The 12,928-nt window shown below is 35.2% G+C and overlaps 2 protein-coding genes across 7 annotated transcripts; both read right to left on the bottom strand.

Moving 5' to 3' along the window:
- Window positions 1-314: 314 nt before the first annotated feature.
- On the bottom strand, window positions 315-3,187 carry LOC142554987 (uncharacterized). 3 transcript variants are annotated; one of them, XM_075665614.1, is made up of 9 exons: window positions 2,831-3,187; window positions 2,489-2,742; window positions 2,157-2,401; window positions 1,836-2,036; window positions 1,655-1,762; window positions 1,503-1,572; window positions 1,319-1,426; window positions 1,167-1,205; window positions 315-450 (listed from the first exon to the last, which is right to left on the bottom strand). In XM_075665614.1, the coding sequence occupies exons 2-9, from the start codon at window positions 2,501-2,503 to the stop codon at window positions 442-444; spliced, it is 795 nt and encodes a 264-aa protein (XP_075521729.1). In that variant the 5' UTR covers window positions 2,504-2,742; window positions 2,831-3,187; the 3' UTR covers window positions 315-441. The 3 variants fall into 3 exon arrangements, with proteins under 3 accessions (XP_075521729.1, XP_075521727.1, XP_075521728.1); XM_075665612.1 differs by having other exon boundaries at window positions 328-450; window positions 1,119-1,205; XM_075665613.1 differs by lacking the exon at window positions 315-450 and having other exon boundaries at window positions 871-1,205.
- Window positions 3,188-3,205: 18 nt separating this feature from the next.
- LOC142554986 (uncharacterized) lies at window positions 3,206-8,161 on the bottom strand. 4 transcript variants are annotated; one of them, XM_075665611.1, is made up of 7 exons: window positions 5,676-5,813; window positions 4,717-4,858; window positions 4,309-4,543; window positions 3,842-4,051; window positions 3,649-3,741; window positions 3,353-3,469; window positions 3,206-3,280 (listed from the first exon to the last, which is right to left on the bottom strand). In XM_075665611.1, exons 1-7 carry the CDS (start codon window positions 5,701-5,703, stop codon window positions 3,266-3,268), a joined length of 840 nt encoding a protein of 279 aa, XP_075521726.1. In that variant the 5' UTR covers window positions 5,704-5,813; the 3' UTR covers window positions 3,206-3,265. The 4 variants fall into 4 exon arrangements, 1 of the variants encoding a protein (XP_075521726.1); XR_012822292.1 differs by lacking the exons at window positions 3,206-3,280; window positions 3,842-4,051; window positions 4,309-4,543 and having other exon boundaries at window positions 3,432-3,469; window positions 4,717-5,363; window positions 5,676-8,161; XR_012822293.1 differs by lacking the exons at window positions 3,206-3,280; window positions 3,842-4,051; window positions 4,309-4,543 and having other exon boundaries at window positions 3,432-3,469; window positions 5,676-8,161.
- Between the last annotated feature and the right edge of the window lie 4,767 nt (window positions 8,162-12,928).

The raw sequence follows: 12,928 nt of genomic DNA, 5'->3' as shown, positions 1-12,928 counted from the left end.
TGTTTTTAAACCGATGTCTTTCGCTGCAATATACAACAGTTTTACAACATTTTAAATCTGTTGTCTTTAGATTTGATTTACATCATTTTTAAACTGTTGTCTTATATATTACCAAACCGTTGTATATTATATTTAAACCATAAATTGTTTAATCAATTAAAAAAATTGGGTGTGAAATATATATCAATTAACCCTTATATAAAATCAATTCAAACATCAACATATATATATACTTGATCACAAACAGAAATATGTCATTCATAGACGTGTAATCTACCAAACCAACAATTAAAAAAAGTATGTAACCATATTCCAAAAACTTTTAGTCAAGTTCACAAAAATAGAAATACCCTACAACCAAGACTTGCACATATCAACTCCAAAATATCTTCTATAGCTTGTTGGAATGAATTCTCTGCTGGTGCATCTTCCAAAACATCATTACAGTGCCTGTGAAAATAAAAACCACATTATTTTAATGATTGTTAAATTTCAACACATGCACAACTTAGCATTAAAACGTACATATAGAACAAGTCATGTATAAAAAAGCAAAAAGTCTTGTTAGAAGAAAATAAGCCATGAATTGAGAACAATATGCAATAAACAAGTTTAAAAACAAGCCTCAGGGCCTAGAAAAATTTTGGCAAAACCTCCATGCAAGTAGGACATACCAGAAAATATAAAAACACACAACAACAATATATATTCGAAATAAATTTAAATACGACCATACACCACACCTATCACCTACACAGCCAGACCATACATCACACCTATCACCTATAATTACCACATTATTTCAACATATGCCGAAAGTAATGAAGAGATCCACATGTCATGAACCAACAAACTTGCAACAAAAAAAATCACATGTCAATCTAGTATCATTTGTATTCCTGATCCACAAACTGAAAGAAAAATGCAAGAAACCAAAATAATATCACTTTTGAAATCTTAAAGTAGAAACAAGAATTTCACCCAACTTAGAAGCTAAATCATGTGCAAAATGACTATTTCTGAAACAGCCCGTAAACATGTTAAGAAGTGTAACAATAATGTCCAAATCCGTTCAATATGAGCTGTATTTTTTCAAATAAGATGAACTCATGTCCTACCTATTCATAAATATGATTCTGTATGCATTCGGCCAGCTCGGTGCGCACCTCATCAATTTCTTCCATAGAATACCCCGTTTTTGTGAACTATGAACACACTCAAAAAGTATATTAGTAAAAAAAACACAACTTAATGAAATTTGAAAATGATAAATAGCTAGATAACTTGTAATTATTTTATATAACCAAGATAATATTACTATCGATCTTAGTGAATCCCCCTCAAGAGTTGTAACTTCTTCAGTAATCTGCCTCATGAATCTCATCACATAATAAACATATTTTTTTGCATCCGGTTGCTTAGGAGCCTATGTTAAAAAATGTCAAATTGTTAATGACAAATATACACATAAAAAAATTAGCTCGAATGAGAATTACACGTACCTTTATGACTTTCCATTGTACACGCTTTCTTCCTTTCCTTCCCTTAGTTGAGTTAAACAATCTCAACGCCCTTCATTAACATTGAACATAGTTGATATATGAGTGTTTTTTCATTAAATGAAATACATCATTAATATGGAATATGAACTCACATTTCCACAACATATTTCCAATCCTCATCGCGAATGCGGTGACTTAGGGAATCCACCAAATAAACAATCTCCTTATAAGGCTCGATGACGGTGAGAGTCCAATGAAAACTACAGAAGAACATAATAAGTGTATGTAATTCACTAAAAAAACAATTGAAAATTATATTAGAATCTTACTTACCCACAACAACTTGGAACCGAAACCACTTGATCCATTGCTGCACCACTTAGCTTATCCGCTAAAGAACTCACCCTCTTGTTCAACCTTTCAGTTTTACCTGTTTTGTCGTGTATATTTTTTTGCAAATTTGGGATGCTGTGTGGATTAACGAATCTGAATTTTTCAATATTGTTTTCTTTCACCATCTTTTTATAAAGATGCCTGTCATTTCAATTAAAAGAAAATCAAAACTACACTACATACTAAACTAACAAATTATATGCATCTTATATAATAATATAAGAAAAGAACAAACAAACTTTAAGTTAATCGAAGACTTACCAAATGTAGACAACTATACAATTTCCAGAAATTGGCTCCAAGTGATACAAAGGACTGATGTCCTCAAAGTGCAAGTTAACTTCATAATCATCTGCAAATACTTCATGATCTAAAAGAAATGCTAATTTCCTTCCATTTTCAAGGGCTGTCTTACAATAACAATACACCATGTGCACTGCTCTTGGCACATTTGATGACAAAGTCTGGTTTCTTTCGAAACTGACGGTTTTGTTCCTTTGACGCTTCTGATAATTGTATTGTAAACATGTTAGTTAGGTGCAATACTGGAGAATTTGACAGACATTTACTTTGAAATATAAGCATACGTGTACCTCTTGTCGTAGCATTATCAAATGATTTGGCCAAGCAACGTGTGTTCCTACGGCATCCCCAACATTTTCACATTCATTGGGAATCGAACTGGCAAAAGTGCTGATATTTCCATTGCCTCATCAATGGATACACGCATGCAATTTTCAGGTAATGGAACACCATGAAGCAAGTTATTAGCTCCATTGACCTCAACAACTGTTCCATATGCAACAATGTCTGTGCTAGAATCCAATGTCAAAATAACCGCTTGACCCTAAAAGACAAATGGTTATGTCAATGAATTGTACTAACTCTTTAATTAAAAAATATTAAGTACTATATAACCACAACAAATTATATACCTGTAAAGCAACAGATTTTTCCACAACTTTCATTTCGACGTCATTCAAATCTTCATAACTGGGGAAAAACTTGTCGATTTTCATTTCATTTTCATTCACTTAATGAAATTTTACCGAACAACTTCCTTTGTCATCAATCTCACTGTCCCATGCACCTTTTTTGTAGACAATTGCTTCAAGTTTTTGAATGTGTGTATCTTGCTCTTGAATTAATTTTCTAGCCTCTATCAACTCTTTCTTTTGCTCAATCATTAGCTTTCTGTCAACATCCTCAGTCTTCCAACTTCTACCAAGATTGAAATATAATGTTGGAGTGATGTGACCTCCAAAAGCTCTCACACGTCAACCATGTTCATCTGAATTTAGTGTTTTCGTGAGAATATCCTTTTTGTCTCTTTTATTTCAAGTTTCCCCTCACGCTTTTGTTGTATGTAATCATCCTGTCATCCACTTGAAAATATTAATTACTTTAAAAGGTTTCATTAAAATAAAATAATTGATTTTTATGTGTAGTTTGCTCACAATCTTTTCTACTGTTATTTGTAACTCCTGGCCATCAAAATCCCTTTCTTTATTCACTCGCCCTTTTTTCCAAACAATAGCTCTATTGATATCATCATCGTCACACAATTCACTTGCCTACATACAAAAACCATCAAATGGTATTTGTCAAATATGTTAAATGTTGAAAAAAAACAGCAAATGCAATGATATATATCACATGCTAGAAAAAAAAACAGCCACCCATGTTACAAGTATTCATGCGAAGGAATGCAACATTCACTTCTTGGGCGGCACAAATGTTGAAATATACTTACTATTTCTTCAGCAAATCGTGCATAGCCCTTACGAGAAAGGCGATGAGGGTATATGTTCTTCTTCCTTCTTTCCTTCTGTTGATCACTTAGTTCCTAGTCAAAGTGAAGAATTACACATATCAAATATTTTTTAATTCGTTAAATACTTGATGGTGGACTTATTTTCAAAAAAACAAAAAAAAAAGATACTTACAATGAATTTATCAGACATGCGAGTCATGACAAAAGAAATCCAGTCATCTCGTGCAAGACCATAGCCAGTAGGTGGTTGATCCAACTCCTCTGGTTTATCAACCTTGTTCGAAATGAATGTTTGAGTGAGATGTGATTTAAATTGACGCCACTTATTATTTGCTGAACTTAAACATCCTTTTTTCCAGCTTGGGGGAACATCAAATGTCAACTGTAAAACATCAAAATTGGAAATACATTAAAAAGAATTACATAACATAAAATATATATAAACAATATGAATATTACTTGTGAAAAAACAATAGAACTTACATTAACAGATTACCATATCAATTCTTTCACTTCATTTGGAACTTGCTTCCATGTCTTGTAAGTTATCTTAACTTTTTCTCGAGCAAGCATACCAATATAACTCTGCATTTCAGAAGCAACTTCTCCTACTGGTTGTCCAAGCAGATTGAATCTTACCTCCTTTCGAATTCCCTGAACCCTCTGTCTAGAAAGCTTATCTAGATGTGTACGACCTCTAGATGTTCTTGTTGTTTCAGTGTCTGTAGATCCCAACATTTCATTTCCATCAAAACTCTTGTCAGTAGAAGTAGATGCAATTTTTTCTTTGCCCTTTCCAATCACTGGAGGCTGTCCTAATCTCTTGCTCGGTTCATGAATTGTGTCATCATCATGAGACCCAATTTTAAGCTTTCTAAAGGATGTCATAGTCCAGATTTAACCTGTTCAACAAAAAAGCGAAAAACACATATCACTATAGAAATAAATACACAATATATACAACAAAAAATAGGATAAGAAATTCATCTTCAATAGAAATTCAACATATACAAAGATAAATAAAAGTATAACTTCAATATTGTCTACCCAAGTCCCATCACAATCTTTACATCTTTAAAAGTAAAATATCTTTGGTTAAACATTGTCGACCCAAGTCCCATCACAATCTTCACGAAGGCATGATGGTTCATTGTCGAATGCTCCGTCAACACCCATTGATGGTAACCCTCTGGTAAAAGATTGATAGTGAATTAAAGCGTCTTGCAATTCATCACCATTAACATGTTCAAATGACTCTCTAGTAGGAGTTGCAAGTACAATACTCCATTCAGGATCTTCATTGTAAAATACTTGCTTTGCTTGACTTCCTAAGATAAAAGAGTCAGATTTGAATCCAATTCTTTTCAAATTTACCAATGTGAAACCAAGATCATCTACTTTAATACCATTATTATTCTCCACCCAATTACATTTGAAGATTGGAATTTGAAATTTGTGGTAATCGAGTTCCCATATTTCTTCAATAACTCCATAAAAAATCATGTATGAAACAATTGGGTTTTTATCCTTTGCACTGGCAACTTGCATTGTCTTTGCGACTAAGCTTACTCCAGAGTTTTGAGTTACTCGTATGTCATCGCGTTCTTTTGTAGTATATGTAACCCCATCAATCAGATAACTAGAATACTTTAACACTTTGTTGCTAGGTCCACGCGCCATCCACTTCAATCTTTCTGATATTTCATGGGTGGAATGGTCAATTAAATGTGCAACCTATATTTCACAATGCCATAAATTTAGATTTTACGTAAGATACCAAGAGTTGTATGCATGTTAATATATAGTATTTTGGAACTTACAGTATCACGCAACCAGTTGGTAAACGTTCGGTTATGCTCATCTTGTAACAACTTTTTGGACTTGGCTTTATGAGGAAATCTTGATTTCAAATCAACCATGTGTTCTCTAACGAAATAATTTGCAATAGATAAACCAATAGAATGTATGCGAAGTGCATCAAAGAATTGATAGGTTTGATATCTTACTCAACATAAGGATCAATCTCAACATCATTTGTCAATACATGACGATGTGCTTGTTGCAGCTCATCATGACTAGTGGAGTGCAAAACTGTTCCCGATAAAGGCTTAGTAAGTTATACTTCTCGATGCCTTGATGGTATCCCAATTGTGTGGACATTAGATAGATAATCTGAGCAAAATTCGACAGCCTCTTCAGCAATGTAACATTCGGCTATACACCCTTCAGGCCGATTGCGATTGCGCACATAACCTTTCAAAATCTTCATGAATCTTTCAAATGGGTACATGTGCCTATACCAAATCGGTCCACACAATTTGACCTCCCGCACAAGATGAACAGTTAAATGAATCGTTATATAAAAAAATGAAGGGGGAAAGTACTTTTCAAGTGAACACAATATCAACACGATCTCTCTTTGCAAGTCATCCAACTTTAAGACGTCTATCACTTTACTATATAACACATTGAAGAAGAAACACAGCCGGGTGATAGTGTCTCTGACATGTTTTGGCAAGACACCGCGGATGGCCACTGGAAGCAATTGTTGCATTAAAGTGTGATAGTCGTGTGACTTCAAGCCAACAAGTTTCAAATCCTTCATCGACACAAGGTTTCTAACATTGGATGAATAACCTACAGGTACCTTTACTCCCGACAAAGAATTGCAAATACTTCTTTTCTCATCCTTACTTAGTGTGTAACATGCTGCTGGCAAAAACGTTTTCTTCTCCCCAATCCTTGGTGCCAATTCAGTTCTTAAATTCATTTCCAAAAGATCTAATCTTGCTGCTACTCCATCCTTTGTTTTTCCTGGAACGTCAAGTAATGTACCGATGAGACTTTCACAAACATTTTTTTCATTGTGCATCACATCAAGAACATGTCGAACATGTAGATCTATCCAATACTCAAGTTCAAATAATATTGATTTCTTTTTCCAGCATGTTATCCCGTCATCGTTCTTTGACTGAAGCTTTCCGCTGAATTTTCCACAATGATAATTAATTCTTTGAACTCTTTCTAAAATTTCATTGCCACTCAATGGTTTTGGTGCGAGGTTAAATTCTTGCTTCCCATTAAATGCCTTCTTTTGTCTTCGATAAGGATGACTTAATGGTAGAAACCTTCTATGGCCTGTATATGACATTTTTCTACAATGCTTCCACCTTGTCGAATATGTTTCTTCTGCACAAATAGGACATGCATGATATCCTTTCACAACACATCCTGACATGTTCCCATATGCAGGAAAATCATTGATTGTCCATAGCAGAACAGCTCTAAGAGAGAAACTTTCTTCTCGATATGCATCATATGCTTCAACACCTTTATCCCATAAGCATTTTAAGTCGTCAATAAGAGGTGCTAAGTAAACACCAATATCATTACCCGGCTGTCTAGGACCAGATATCAACAAAGTGAGCATCACAAATTTTCTCTTCATACACAACCACGGTGAAAGATTGTATGTGATGATTAAAACAGGCCAACAACTATTTGCAGAACTCATCAAACTATGAGGATTGATCCCATCTGCTGATATAGCCAATCCAAGATTTCTTGGCTCAAAAACAAAATCTGGCCACATGCGATCAACTAATTTCCAAGAGGGCGAATCAGCTGGATGACGCAAGTATCCATCACGAATTCTTTTATCAGCTTGCCAAGTTAACTCCTTGGATATCGCCTTATTCCGAAACATTCTTTGAAATCTTGGAATAGGTGGGAAATACCACAAGACCTTTGCAGGAATTCCTTCCTTTACCTTCGATTTTTTGCCCAACTTCCACCTTGACGTCCCGCAAGTAGGGCAATTTGCAAAATCTTCGTACTCCTTCCGGTATAAGATACAATCATTAGGACAAGCATGAATTTTCACATAGTCCATCCCTAATGCGCGTAAGCTTTTCTTTGCATCATACAAAGATGAAGGCAATTCATTGTGATCTGGAAGCATTTCTCCAAACAAAATAAGTAGATCAGTGAAACTTTTATCACTCCAACTATATTTTGCCTTCAAGTTAAATAATTTTACAACTGCCGATAACTTTGTGAATTTAGCACATCCAAGATATAAAGGTTTATCTGCATCTTCAAGTAGCTTACTGAATTGGCTTGGATTCTCAGCATAAATTTCATATACACAATGCACCATATCTATAGGTTCCTCACTAAATGATTTGTGTTCATCTTGTCCTACTCGATCATTATCATTCATTGAGTTCTCTTTCGTAGATCTTTCCCCATGCCATATCCATGTATGATATGTCAAATCCATACCATTACAATACAAATGTGCCCTGATAGTTTCAACATTTTTCTTCCTTAGATTACCACATCTTGCACATGGACAAGGTATTGCATCAGAATGGATAGCATTTTTTAGTGCAAACTACAAGAAAGACTCTACTCCAATATCAAATTCATGTGATAGCCTATCTTTTGACATCCATTCTTTGTCCATTCTCGGTACAACTACTCAGCTAACAATGAGCCTGATAGGATCGATTAACGTATCAAGAGTGTTTAGAAGGGGGGGGGGGGGGGGGGGTTGAGTAAACACTCACAATTAAAACTAATCTTTTCGAATTTTGAGTTCAGTTTGGTGACAAACTGATTCTCGGAATCTTGTTGGTCAATGACAATCAGTTAAACTAAAGTAGTTGCGAAAAATAACTGACTGAAAGATAGAATACGAAACTGAAATAAAATAGACAAGGATTGTTTCTGGATGTTCGGAGAATTTAATTACTCCTACGTCACCCCTTCTATCTCAAGGATAGGATATCCACTAAAAGACTTTGATCAAATACAAGAATTGTATTGAACCACTTCAGTTTGGACTTAACACTGCCAAAAACTGAAACTCTTAGTATTACAGAATGTTCTCAGTGCGTAACTGATCTTAGCACTATCGAATTTCAACGATTATTACAACTTGCTAATGAGCTCAAATTGTAGCCTTAACTGCTACGAATATATCAAGTAAGATTGAGCTGAGATTTTGACAGAGTGACAGCAAGCTTTTTGAATAGTGTTGGCTCTCTCTTTTCTACAGCTGTTCTTCTGTCATATTTATAAGCTTCTTTTCTCCAACGGTAACTTGAGATGAATTTGAATCTTTGTATCCGTTGATTTCTACTTGATTATTCCTTGGACATTGTTTGCTTCATTTATTGTGATGCGGCGTCTTAATTGCTTTCGCCGAAATGCGTTTTTCTAAGCTGTATTGATTGAAGTGCGGCGTTGCAATCTTCTATGTCTCTTGACGGTTGATTGTTCTTTCCCGAGATATGTTCAGTTGAAGGGTGCTTAGCATACGGCTGAATATATCAACTGATCAGTTTCCAACTGATCAGTCAGTTGATCAGTTTCCAACTGATCAGTCAGTTGATTTCAGTTATTAAGTCCAGTTGCTGAGTTCAGTTTACTCGATCAGTTGGTTCGTATTTTCAGTTGATTCATCTTTTGTCAAACGCCGGAATTTAGTTTCCAACAATTTTCCCCTTTATGGTGTTTGACAAAACTAAGTAAATAATGACTGAAAATCTGAGCTTATTGTAGATAAAATAAGAGATTGAATTTCTTGAACTGAAAGAGATCTTGATTTAATAACAGCTGAATCTAATAATCTGATTAACTGCTTCTGCTGTTTTCTACTCTTTTTCAAGATGCTCTTTGATCTTTGATTTCTTCCCCCTTTTTGTCAAACAAATCCATCTTCTCAGATAATTTTCGAACGTCAGTGGAAAGATTTTTGACATCTACGGAGATACTTGAGACAGCAGTTTGTAAACAAGTCTGCAGCAATTCCATTTTATTAGAAACAGAAGTTTCCAATCGCTCAACTTGTTGACTGATTATATCCAGAGTTGTATAGAGACTTTGAGCTAGACCTCTGTTATTTTTCATCTCAAGTACAGTTCGGGTAAGAGACTCCATGTTTGATTGAATGGCTTTCAGTTTTGCGGAGTCATATTCAATTGAAGAATCCAATTTGACAGTATGAGAGAATTGTGTGGATTGAATTTTCTTGATTTCAGTAATCATCTGCTGCATATTGTGCTGCATATTCTGGATTTCTTCAAGAACAAGATCCATTTCTGTGGATTGAAGAGGAGGTGACTGATTAGATGTTCTTGGTTCATGTGAGACTTGATCAAAGACCACCATGGTTCTATCAGATAATATCGTTTCAGAGACAGTCTGTGCTGGAACATCTGTTTCAGTTACTGCTACTTGGACTGAAGGAGATGAAGATTGATGTTGATCAACAGTTGGGCTTTCCTGCTGAATAAGATTTTCAGTGAAAGGGTCATGAACTGCCTCCATATTTTTAGCAATCTGTTGATTTGGTGATTGAGTAGGCACCACTGTTTGCTCCTTTAGTTCAGAAACAGCAGGCTGAGATTTTGACAGAGTGACAGCAAGCTTTTTGAATAGTATTCACTTCGTTGTTGTTTTCAGCTGCTCTTCTGTCATATTTATATGCTTCTTTTCTAACGGTAACTTGAGATAAATTTGAATCTATGTATCTGTTGATTTCCACTTCATTATTCTTTGGACTTTGTTTGCAGCGTCTTAATTGCTTTAGCCGGAATGCGTTGTTCTAGGTAGTCTTGGTTGTGGTGCGGCGTTTCATATTCAGTTGTAATCTGTTATGTCTCTTTGTCGGTTGAAAGTTCTTTCCCGAGACATCTTCAACTGAGAGAAACTTAACTTTAAGGCATTCGGCTGGATATATTAACTGATCGGTTTCCAACTGATCAGACAGTCGATTTCAGTTATTAAGTCCAGTTGCTGAGTTCAGTTGGTTCGTATTTTCAGTTTGTTGATCAGTTTGTCAAACTCTAGAATTTAGTTTCCAACAGTACCTGCTCCAATAGTCTAGCCATACCCTCTAGTACTCGAGTAGCTGCATCTCATGGCGGCGGTGGCGGCGGAGAGCCTCTACTGCCTCCAGGAATCTCATCTTGACAATCTGCACTAGGAACGCGTCTGGGAGGCATGATATCTGGATACAGTCCAATTCTAAACATAACCCATCATGCAATTTAATCTAGTTTTTCAAATAATAATTCTTTAAATCATAAAAGCAGCTAAACATGCACTGTAAATCATCGTAAAACGTATATCATAAGTTCATGCAGGTGATAGCTGTAAATCATTTAAAACATAAAATCTTACAGACCTAAGCTGGTGTTGCTGGCAGTGGCACAACACTATACAAGACCCTTACGCTGATACCAACTGTAACGTCTACTAATTTAAACTGCTGCTAATTTTTTTTAAAAAAACTCCATTTTCGAAAATAAGCATTTAAATATTTTGCATGCATGCAACCCTACTTAAAAATATATTGTTCTAAAAATAATCTTAAATATTTGACAATAAAAAAATATAGAATTTTAAAATTGCCAAAATCGTCGAAAAAAATATGCGTAAACATAAAGGGGTAAAATCCTAGTAATCGTCAGCGTATCAAAACCAGCGTATAAAAATGTTCATGTCCTCTCTAAACTCATAATATCATAATGTGCATAAGAAATTTGGTCCTTGGGTCATGTGCGCACATCCAGTCACGCCTACTTAGAATTCGGCACCTCCACTCCCCTCATCGACATGTTCATCTGCATCATTCACACCTAGTGAGTCTAAAGACTCAACACACTTGTACCGGAATAACAAGTAAATATACATAGCACACAGCAGTGAAAATATATTGTAATCAACATACCGTTCATGAACTTAAAAAGTGTAAATGTAAACGTGACATATGAAATCATAACATGTCAAAATAGCTCATGGTACGTTTTTGAAAATAGAAAACCACACACTAATGGGCCCTTAATTATATTTTAAAAGGTTTGAAATTGATTTTGAGCCCATTTAGCATAAAAAAAGCCATCAAGCCCAAAAATTCTCCCGAAAAATATTTCGTTTTGGTATGTCTTTGAAAATATCGCTCGAACCCTCAAATGTCCTCCGAATCGTTAAAACTTGCGTACCGATAAAAGTTACGACCCAGCGAAAAAAAATACTCACCAAGGCCCATTTTTTGAAAACACCCTTAAAAACACCTCCGAATATGTAATAAAAAAATTCCTGATAATTCCCCGGTCTCCATTCTTCGATCGAGCGAAAAATGCATCTAGAAACCCTAATGTGTGAACTTTTAAAACTTCACGGAATTAATGCTAGCCATGTAATAATTATACATTAAATAAATAAACACATAATTTAAATAAAACCCTAGATTGCATGCATTCAGGTTATGTAAATTTAATTTCCTGGACCGTACACATGAAGTCCTGCTCGCTGAGGAAATCAAATCTAAATAGGTAGAGATTGATAGTGAAAGGTCCGAATCAGAGAGCTTGAGCACCTCCAGTGATGATGATGAAGAGGTTAAGTGCTTAATGGAAAATGATGCAGAACTGGAGTCAACAAAAAGTGAACAAGTATTTGACTTCAGCTCTACTGACTTTACACGATAAGAAGTCATTACCACTTTGCATGACATTGTGAATGAGTATCACAAACTTGCTCGCTCATTTGACAAAGCCAAAGTTGAACAAACTGATCCCAAAGATAATAAAACTGAAACTAATGTGTCAATTGAACAGTTGAGTCTGAATAGGGGAATTGCAAAGAAAAAAGATGAAATGACCGAGAGCCAATCTTTGATTCATCAGTTGAAAAATGAGATTTCAAAACAAACTGATTTGATTTAGGCTTGGAATAAGTCATCAGTCAGTCAGACTGAAATGCAGAACTTGCAAAAATCAGTTGATGATAAAACTGGATTAGGCTTCAATAACATCGATGAAGCCTCTGCCGATGATACTAAGCCAAAGTTGAACGAGTTGAATGAACACAAAGGGAAATACATTAACTTTGTGAAATCAACAGTGGTACAAGAAATTTTTGAACCATGCAAACTTACCATCCAACCGATTGAAGATAAGGACAAAGCTAAGCGGTTTGGAATTGGATATAGCCCGAAGAGTTCAACTAATTCGAAAAACTGGTCACCTAAAAGGTACAACTACAAAAAACATAAATCTAAGGATGGCTACTACAATTAAATCATATTGTTTCATCCACAAACCACACACATAACACACACAAGTAAAGGAGAATAATCTGGAACAAAGCAACTGGATAGTCAGTTAGACTGATCCAAGTCTGGATTCCTAAAGGACTAATCATTGTATGACCCAAATAGATGTGGGTACCAAGATCATATATTTTG

Source organism: Primulina tabacum, chromosome 9, assembly GCF_025594145.1.
Source record: "Primulina tabacum isolate GXHZ01 chromosome 9, ASM2559414v2, whole genome shotgun sequence".
NCBI classification, from domain to species: Eukaryota; Viridiplantae; Streptophyta; class Magnoliopsida; order Lamiales; family Gesneriaceae; genus Primulina; species Primulina tabacum.
This window is presented reverse-complemented; position numbering and strand designations above follow the sequence as displayed.